At 35.5% G+C, this 10,640-nt stretch overlaps 1 protein-coding gene across 1 annotated transcript in view; it reads left to right on the top strand.

Annotated features, from left to right (window-relative positions):
- Nucleotides 1-10,640, top strand: part of OSBPL8 (oxysterol binding protein like 8) — a 98,910-nt gene that overhangs the window by 18,113 nt on the left and 70,157 nt on the right. Inside the window, exons 3-4 of the mRNA XM_015819682.1 lie at nt 2,344-2,380; nt 8,895-9,026. Coding sequence (XP_015675168.1) covers nt 2,344-2,380; nt 8,895-9,026 — 169 coding nt within the window. The remainder of the gene's footprint in view (nt 1-2,343; nt 2,381-8,894; nt 9,027-10,640) is intronic.

Below are 10,640 nucleotides of genomic sequence, written 5' to 3'. Positions count from 1 at the left end.
CTTAAATTTAAGTATATTTTAATTGGACCCTTGAATAAGTCAAATATCTTCAATATTTATAAATAATATTTCTTTCTTGATACCATCTACTACTAAATATGAAGGGAATCCACAATGGCAATTTCAATAGTCAGAATTTTTATGGAGATTTATAAGATGGATAGGAATGGAAATTGTTGGGAAAAAGTTTAGTGAAAAGTTTTATTTACTTTTCCTTAAACGATGACAGTGATATTTAAAATATAGAGAAGGTTTACAGATAGAGCATTTCTTATGTGGAATCTCAATCAGTGGAGTTAATAAAATTAGCTGTAACTAAGAGATCTGTTAGGCTAAAATATATATTTGAAGGCACTTGTAGATTATTTATTATTTATTTACTTATTTATTTATGCTGAATATACAGTCCTGTGAAAAAAATGCTGCTCCATTTTGGTTTTCTTTTTGTAAAATAAATGATGACATGGTGATTGGTGTAATATGTCATGTGTTGTTCATCTAAGGTTGTATTTACCTAGTTTTAAGAACTGCTAAGGGCCAGATGATTCTTACTATCTCCTGATAAACAAACTATAGCATTCAAAGAGGGTGTATTTTCTTTTTCACATGACTATGTATTTAGGGAAGCTGGAAGAAAGTGAGCATTGTTTTAAAACTAGAGGAAGGAACTTCAGCAAACTGTGCTATACTCTAATAGTTGAAAATGCAAAGGATCTGCAAGTAATGAAAACCATTGAACAGAGTAAAAAAACACAAGGCTAACATATTCAGAACTTGAACATACAGTATAGAAAATTCAGGTTATGTGTAACTCTCCGTTATTCATGTTTTCAACATCACTGAAACATAAGCTGTTAAAAAATTAATTCAGTACAGTTAGCTGTGTTTCCTATTTCTGCTCCTTGTCCTTCTTACCACTGTACTTTAGCTCGGAATTCTGGTTGTAAGTCATTGTGGCCAAAACACTCATGTGACTGAAAGTAATTTTCTGGCCTTTTAATAGTTGTTAAGTGAATATGGCAGTCGTTAAGTGAACCCATTCATAAAATAACTGACCATTAAGCAAGGATTACCTGTAATCTAGTTCACCACCTTAGCCTACTAGTTCACTATACTCCATAACTGTTTTTGCATCTTGGCAACCATCTATCCAACCATATATTCAGCCAGCCAGCCATCTCTATTCTAAATTCTATGCCCTCCGTACTCTACTTCAATCTCCCAATTTCATGTTTAAAATTGAATATATTAGCAATAGAATCTTAATTCACTATTGACAATATTCTCCAAGGCATGTGAAGGGCAGGATAACTTGCAGTACAAATGAACCATGTGGCACATACATCTTCATACTTCTCAGCATTAACTGCCTAAGGTAGCTGCCTCATTTTATCCAATCTCCAGCTAGCCCTGTTTGCATTTATGGAACGTGTTGCCAAATCCTATTTTCTCTTTATGGAATACTTAAAATGAGTTACTTGAAATTTAACAAGGTTGGTTATCTTTTCCCTCAGTTATCAGTTTCTCTTTCTTTACCCTTTGACTACCCACTCAACATATATTGGAAATTCACAAGAAAATTCCTTCTCAAGTTTTGGGGGTTTGTATTTTGTGTTTGGTGTTAAATGAAAAGTGTCTATTTCTCCATACATAGGATTGTAGGGTTTGCATATTTGGAAGATTTCTGTTTAGTGGCTTGTGTTTTGCTTCCATTTAGTGGTCTCTGTCTTGCTTCCAGTTTAATTATTCAATCTATAATATTTCTATCTTCACTTGCTGAATTTGGTGCAACAGAAAAATACAAGTAGCAACAATGAGTTGGTTGTTGTTAAACTGAAGGCAGAGTGCTTGTTTTCATTCATTCATTCATTCACCTTTAATATATATTGGATGTACTTTTAACTTCATCTCTTGATGAAGTATTTTCTTTCAGGTTTCTAAAAATAAGTATAGCCATGCTTCATTTCTAATTTATTCTGCCAGGTAACACTTGCAGCAGGAATATTGATGAATAAATTAAAACAACTTTAGGAAAAATATGACTTTCCAGATAGTATTAGTCTTACTGTTACAATAACAAGCTAATAATTACTGTTGCTTTGCTAAATATACTTGCCTATGCTTTTTTTTAAAAAAAATAGTTCTGTATTTTGAAGCTATTAAGTATTTTTTTAAAAAACTATCAAATTTGATATGCATGTTACATTTTTAATTTCAAACTAACCTATTTTCCTTGTTCTTTTCTTTTTATTATATCTGCTGTGTTCCTCCTCCTTCTCTTTTCCTTTTGGCCTGGATACTTTTGTTTGCCATTCTCCGTACTCAATTGCCCTGTACCTCCAGCATCATGGTGAGATCAAAGAATGGCAGGGAACTTCAAGTAAGTAAATAGTTTCTGCAGGAACATTGAGAGAGAGAGAGAGAGAGCTATGCTTTCATAGGGCCATACCTTCATTTTGTTGTATTAGCAAATTCTGAGTATTTAATAAATTTAGAAACAATGGAATAAAATGCATAAAATAGGAGACGGGAATATTAAGTATACTGCCTTGAATTGTATAAAAGGCAGGATGAAATAATAATAGTGATAATAGAATTAGTAATAATAAACAATAATTGTAAAGTCTATTATGACAAATATATGCTTTTTTCAAACACATATGGAATGTCCAAAAAAACAGCAAATGTTAATGTTTTTATCAACTTTCAGAAAATGTGCTTGCAGACACAGCTTTGTTATGCAACTGTAAGCATAACTGTTAAACCCTAAACAGATTTGTAATAAAGGACTGACATCACACCTAGGATGATATTATTGCAGCTACACCAGAAACAGTTAGATGGTTAACATTCTTAAATATTGAATTATGACATCTATCCTATTGTGATACTATTGTGCCATATTGTAGTGATTTTATTATGGTTTTATCTTAATTTAATATTTTACCTCATATATTGTACTGTCCACATACTTTACATGTATACAATATATAGATATTTGCTGGTGCTTTTTAAAAACTTATTCTTGTGTCTGTATATATAATGTTTTATTGGTGTTGTATATCAGTGATTGCATGACTTCTATAGATATCATACACTAAATAAATAAAATAAATAAAGTTATCTGCCTGCTGGGAAGGGAAGGGAGATTTCCAATGCTCCTTGCCAGATTCCCACAAGAAAAGAAACTGGTTCCTGCTCCCACTGCTTTTTTTAACCCACCGTCGTTCATTCTCTTTCTCAGTTTAGGTAAGGAAATATTTCTGAAACAATGACCCAACAGGGTATGGGTTGTCTAGTTATTGTTAAAATGCTTCATAAAAAAAATACTTTTAAAAATGAAAATCCTATTTGAACTGAATTAAACTGTTTTCCATAGTTTGGTTCAGACACATTGCTCATCCAGTGATGTCCAGGTATGGAGATTACATTTAAATCGCTTGAAAATGAATAGATAATACATAAAGAAAGTTCTTTTATATGTATCTCCAAATTATTGCAGTTACCTAATTCACTTCCTGTAACTTAGGGTTCTTCCATTTCTCAGCTTTAACATTCCAATTACTTGTTAGTCATTCTATTCCCATTTTGTTTGCTTGTCTTACAGTTTGCCATAGATTTTTGCTGACTATTTAAATTATTCTAACAGGTATGATCCTGTCATTATACTCATTAGAATTAGTTAATATTCAGCAAAAATCTATGTCAGTTAGTGTTCTTCATTTCCACTTGACAGTTTCAAGTTTTCCTTGATTCATATTTAAGTTTAAGGTTCCAATTAATCCTCGAGTTACAACAGTTCACTTAAAGACCATTCAAAGTTACGATATCACCCCTAAAAGTACTTACGACACAACCCCAAAGTTACAAATGTTGCAGTTCACCCTTATCACCAACCCGAGAGACACTGCAACATTCCCCATGCCTATTTATACACACATCCCACATAGGGACCTAACAGGCACTGGGCCTGTGGAGACTCACTTACCTTGCAAAGATCTCTATGATCAAGTGAACTGTCTCCTCTCCTGCCTCTCTGCTGCAGTTTCTTTGTCTGCTTCTGGAGCTCCAATCAGCAGAGTGATGAGACCAGAGGCAGAATGGGATGAGCGCACCCTGCTCAGCTTGGCTGACTTACAGTGAGGGAAAAAATTATTTGATCCCCTGCTGATTTTGTACATTTGCCCACTGACAAAGAAATGATCAGTCTATAATTTTAATGGTAGGTTTATTTTAACAGTGAGAGACAGAATAACAACAAAAAATCCAGAAGAATGCATTTCAAAAAAATTATAAATTGATTTGCATTTTAATGAGTTAATTAAGTATTTGATCCACTATCAATCAGCAAGATTTCTGCCTCCCAGGTGTCTTTTATACAGGTAACGAGCTGAGATTAGGAGCACTCTCTTAAAGGGAATGCTCCTAATCTCAGCTTGTTACCTGTATAAAAGACACCTGTCCATAGAAGCAATCAATCAGATTCCAAACTCTCCACCATGACAAGGATGTCAGGGACAAGATTGTAGACCTACATAAGGCTGGAATGGGCTACAAGACTATCGCCAAGCAGCTTGGTGAGAAGGTAACAACAGTTGGTGCGATTATTCGCAAATGGAAGAAACACAAAATAACTGACAATCTCCCTTGGTCTGGGGCTCCATGCAATATCTCACCGCATGGAATTTCAATGATCATGAGAACTGTGAGGAATCAGCCCAGAAGTGCACAGGAGGATCTTGTCAATGATCTCAAGGCAGCTGGGACCTTAGTCACCAACAAAACAATTGGTAACACATTACGCCGTAAAGGACTGAAATTCTGCAGCGCCCCCTGCTCAAGAAAAAACATGTACAGGCCCGTATGAAGTTTGCCAATGAACATCTGAATGATTCAGAGGAGAACTGGGTGAAAGTGTTGTGGTCAGATGAGACCAAAATTGAGCTCTTTGGCATCAACTCAACTTGCCGTGTTTGGAGGAGGAGGAGGAATGCTGCCTATGACCCCAAGAACACCATCCCCACCATCAAACATGGAAGTGGAAACATTATGCTTTGGGGATGTTTTTCTGCTAAGGGGACAGGACAACGTCACCACATCAGAGGGATGACGGACGGAGCCATGTACCGTCAAATCTTGGGTGAGAACCTCCTTTCTTCAGCCAGAGCATTGAAAATTTGTCATGGATGGGTATTCCAGCATGGCAATGACCCAAAACACATGGCCAAAGCAACAAAGGAGTGGCTCAAGAAGAAGCACATTAAAGTCCTGGAGTGGTCTAGCCAGTCTCCATACCTTAATCCCATAGAAAATCTGTGGAGGGAGCTGAAGGTTCAAGCTGCAAATGTCAGCCTCAAAACCTTAATGACTTTGAAAGGATCTGCAAAGAGGAGTGAGACAAAATCCCCCCCGAGATGTGCGTGGAAACCTGGTGGCTAACTACAAGTAACGTATGACCTCTGTGATTGCCAACAAGGGTTTTGCCATCACATACTAAGTCATGTTTTGCGAAGAGGTCAAATACTTATTTCATTCATTAAAATGCAAATCAATTTATAACTTTTTTGAAATGCGTTTTTCTGGAGATTTTTTTGTTGTTATTCTGTCTCTCACTATTAAAATAAACCTACCATTAAAATTATAGACTGATCATTTCTTTGTCAGTGAGCAAACATACAAAATCAGAAGGGGATCAAATAGTTTTTTCCCTCACTGTACCAAGGCTGCCTACACAGAATATGCAATCTGCTTTTGGAGTACCGGGCAGCCTCGGTAAATCTGAAGAAATACAAGATCGCATCCCTGAAGGCTTCCAAGATCTCACGCTACATCAGGCCTCCATTCTCTGCAACAAAAACTTCTGCAAAAGGGATGGAGGCCTGACGTAGCGCAAGATCGGGTCCCCAACATCTTCCATCCACTTTGCAAAACCTTGTGGAGCAGACAACAGAGAGCGCCCCTGCATGCCTCCATTTTCTGCACGGCTTTTGGCACGGAAACTGGAAGCCTTAGGGGATACAATGTCGCACTTCTTCAGACTCAATGAGGCTGCCTGGTGCTCCAAAACAGATGTTGTGTCCTGCGCAGGTAGCCTCAGTGTGTCAGTCAAGCTGAGCAGGGCATGCTCATCCCGTTCTGCCTCTGATCTCATCACTCTGCTATTGGAGCTCCAGCAGCAGGCAAAGAAACCACAACAGAGAGGTTGGAGAAGAGACAACTCACTTGATCTTGGAGATGTTCTCAAGGTAAATGAGCCTCCACAGGCCCAGTGCCTGTGGAGACTTGACAGGGCAGGATAAGGGGGAAGCAATTGTGGGGTATCTCAGTGAGTCAGGGGAAGTCTTGGGTGTCTAAGCAGGGGGCCTGTTCCAGCACTAGGCTGCCCATGGTCTTTTCCAGCCAAGATACCTCTTGTTCACTTAACAACCTGCACATTCAATTAACGAATGTGTTGGGGAAAGCAGGGAGGGAATCCTCAGATTATGAATGTAATTAGCAGGTTCTATTACATTAGTTACTTGAGGATTACCTGTATATTTATCTTTGTAAAATGAAATATAATGAACAAATGCATACTATATAAATACATACCTGTATATACATAAAATGAAATGTAAAGTTCCTTTAGTCCTGGCAGCATCATTGATAGTACAGGTTGTGCTCAACTTACAACCACAGTTGAGCCCAACATTTCTTTTATTGAGACATATGTTAAGTGAATTTTGCCCCATTTTATGACCTTTCTTGTCACTGTTATTAAGTGAATCACTGCATTCGTTAAGTTAGTGACACGGTTGTTAAATGAGTCTGGCTTCCCCATTGACTTCTCTTGTCAGAAGGTCACAAAAGGTGATCACATGATCCCAGGATGCTGTGATCATAAATATGAGTCCATTGTCAAGTGTCTGAATTTTGATCACATGACCGTGGAGATACTGCAACAGCTGTAAATGTGAAAAACAGTCATAAATCACTTTTTCAGTGCCATTGTAACTTTGAATGGTCACTAACTAAACTGTTTTAAGTAGAAGACTACATGAACTCTGATCATGGCATCACTTAGAAGTATATTCATGGAAGTGCTTTCCCAGTAGCTATAAGAATGTCTTCTTTTTAGAGAGGCATCTGGCACCCAAACATGACTAAATTCTTCAGCCTTGCCCATATATTTCCCTCACAGGACTATAAGTTTATCATTGCCTTCTTTTGAGATTTTGGATTTGGAATTTCTATTTCTAAAAGAGCTGACTTCCTTGACTGACTCACTTCAGAGCCTTACCTCCCAGCATACTGTGCATTACTCTTAGCTGTATCTACTATTTCGTCCATTTGTAAAAAGAAATATTATAAATCACACACACTTTAGTTTTATGCAAATGTTGACATTTCAAGACTTGTAATTTTTCTGATATCTGAAATACAAAAAGCAATGTAAGAATGAAGAATAATGTGGTCTGGTTAGTCCTTTGCTTTAATCATTACCTCCCTGGAATAATTTGTTTCATAGACTCCCAAAATTATTATACATACTCTGCTTTCGCTACTTTGCAATGAGAGGATGAGACTGAAAAGAAAGAGGAAAGGCAATGCAAAGTAAACTGATAACATGTTGCTTTTTCTGAAAATACTATTTCCGCTCTAGTATTTAATTTGTTAGTTATTGTTATAAATAGGGCTTTTGGATTATATTCGGCATGACAGCTTCAAGAGCTGTGAGATTTTCCATCTGTGGAGCCCAATCTAGTAATTGAGAATTTAGGAAACTTACATTTTTTTGTAATGTCTCTAGAGGGCACTGTGACTGTAAAATCAGAAGAAGGAAAAATTATCAAGCAGTTGTATTGAGAGAAAAAGAGGATTAACATCACAAAAAATTCAAAAATATGTGTTTGGGAATTAGATTTTGGATTGATAAATCTATACAATTTATAGCTTTTTAGTTTAGAATCTCAAACACATTGCTTAAGGAATTTTATGTATAGAATTGGTAATTAGAAGGGAGGGGTGTTGATTATTGAGTATGCATGCTGACTATACATTATGTACATAGTTTGATAATTTTCATAAATTCAGTTTTAGGAAACTTCAGTTTTAAAGATAACAGAAAATAATGATATGAAGCAATATTAAAATGCTATGTTTTTATAATGATTTAAATTGGACCTGCAGATCAAAGAAAAGTTACTACTATAATATGAAAGGAAATCACCTTGCAATTACTTCATTCATGTTACCCCATGCTTCTTTCATGCCCTCCAGATATATTAGACCAAAGATATCATGTCCAGTTAATCAGGCCTTTGTAACATTGATTTAAAAAGAAGGAAGATGAGCTGAATTTAGAAACAAAGCATGTAACCCTTATGTTGAACATTTTTCAATCAAATAATTTAAAATTATCTCACTTTTCCACTTTAAGTATTCAAAAGCACGGATATACCACCATTCAATTTTCTAATTTTTCTGAGTGGATATCAGTGGGTAATATTTCTATGTAACTTTTTTTACCATTGTCGAACATAAATCAATGTCCTATTTTTGTTTCTAAAACAATGTTTTCCCTTCTTTCTATTTACATATTTCCTGATGGAGCTCCAGCACCATTTTAACAGTCTACTACTTCTTTATTCACCCTTATACATTCTCAAATCCCGCTTAAACTATGATCTTTAAAACTGATAGTTTACAGTGAAACTTTTTTCTCAATAGGCCTTATTACAAATCAGTTTTACAATATGTAGCTGAGGGATTCACATATTACTTGCCTTTTTACTTCAGCTTTCATTTCCTTCCTTTTTCTGTGTTGCATTTTAGCACTTAAATTCCTTAGGGTGGAGACAATTTCTACTGTATTCAGTAAAATATCACTCGTCATTTTTATGTTTATTTTACAGCTGCAGTAGCAAGCAGTGATGAATCTCATACTTCTACTCCAGGAAAAATGAGCCAGCGTCACGGGAAAGAAGGGCATCTTACTCCAACCAAAGAATTACACCAACTTTCTTTCAGTCCAGGCCAAGGCCATGGTAAGAGCCATTTTGTTGAATACAGTATCAAATAAAATATCCTATAACACTTGCTGTATGGTGACCAGTTCAAGGGGACTGGTTTTATGTTATATAAACCATGTTTTGTATCTTGTCCAGAAATCAGCCCAGATATTTCTCTAATTTTAAAAAAATGTGGTTAAAGATTTCTCGGTTTAATTGTGTAATAAAGGAGATGTGAAAATGCTGAATGTGTGGGTAAGTCCTTTTTCATACATCAGTTCATTAAGTCATCAGCAGGCTTTCATGTACTTCATATATGTATTTCATTGGGAGGTGGGAATGTATTGGTTGAACTAGGAAATAGATACGTTGTACCTTTAAGACTGTTATTACAAAATTACATTCCATTTGTTACTTCTGAGGAGATACCATAAGATACATAACTCCTAAAGCTTATAGGAAATTCTATAAATGAGAAAAAAGTAGGAAAATATTATTTATAAGAGTTGAATTCAGATATCAAAAAATCATACATCATTGAACTCAGCCTTGTCTCATCTGCTCCAGTATGTGCATAAGAAAAGACTTCAGAAGCATTCACTTTTGTGTGTGATTAAATATGACTTATTATGTTGTCTGAATCCACACTGGTAATCATTTATAAACTTAGCTTATTTCAATGCATCACAATCTAAAGTTTATATTATATAAAATTGAGTGATTTAAAAATATAAATGTGTTAAACCTTCTCACAGCCTGCTGTATAGGGCAAATTAGTCTGTTATATGCTGAAGGAAGTTAGCCTCATTAAGTCATAAATTTGGTTTCAATATATGCAAAATACTGAATATTTTGTTTTCTAAATGGAAATTTTGTTGCTTAAGTGGATCATATCTAATTAATTCCAGTTCATTTGGAACTCTTTGGCATAAATGAAGATTAACAGGTTTCAGCAAATAATTTGAAGCAACATTTTATTTATGGTGTTGTTGTGACTGATAAACCATGTGAAGCCAATCATTGAATTGTTCGGGCAGCCTCATCCTCCTGAAGGCTTGGCTGCTTCGAGTGCTTTCAGAGGTCTTCTGCATTTGTGTGAATATCCTCTTAGGAACACTTCTGCAAATTTATATTATTTATTTTTATTTATGTTATTTATTAAATTTTTATACTATATTTTCCCTACAAGGTGACTCTGGGCAGCTTTTAAGTTACAAAACAAATAAAAATAATAAAAATATTAAAACTACATAGATTAAAATATAATTAAAACTGTATTAAACCTAAACTAAGAGAGCTTAGAGATGGACAGGACAGGGATGATGTCTTCTTACCCCAGCAGCTACCTCCAGCTGTGAGCTCCCCCTCTTGGGGCACCAGGCCAATCAGGAAAGCTAATTTTAATACCCTTCCGGAAAGCCGAAAGGGCAGAGGCAGTTCTAACCTCCAGTGGTAGAATGTTCCACAGGGATGTTTGCATAACTCAAAAAAATTGAATGTGCTTTGGAAAAGCATTTCCTATGCTTTTCCAAAGACAGTATTTTTAAAAAGAGAAGTGCTACACTAGATTTTATAAAATAAATAAATAAATAAATAAATTGTATGATATATGTAGATTTTCAAAGTTGCCATGGTTGCTGGTAAAAAAAA

This window comes from Protobothrops mucrosquamatus, unplaced genomic scaffold, assembly GCF_001527695.2.
Source record: "Protobothrops mucrosquamatus isolate PMUCROS unplaced genomic scaffold, P.Mucros_1.0 scaffold966, whole genome shotgun sequence".
NCBI classification, from domain to species: Eukaryota; Metazoa; Chordata; class Lepidosauria; order Squamata; family Viperidae; genus Protobothrops; species Protobothrops mucrosquamatus.
The sequence above is the reverse complement of the archived record's forward strand: the minus strand, read 5'-3'. Positions and strand labels throughout refer to the sequence as shown.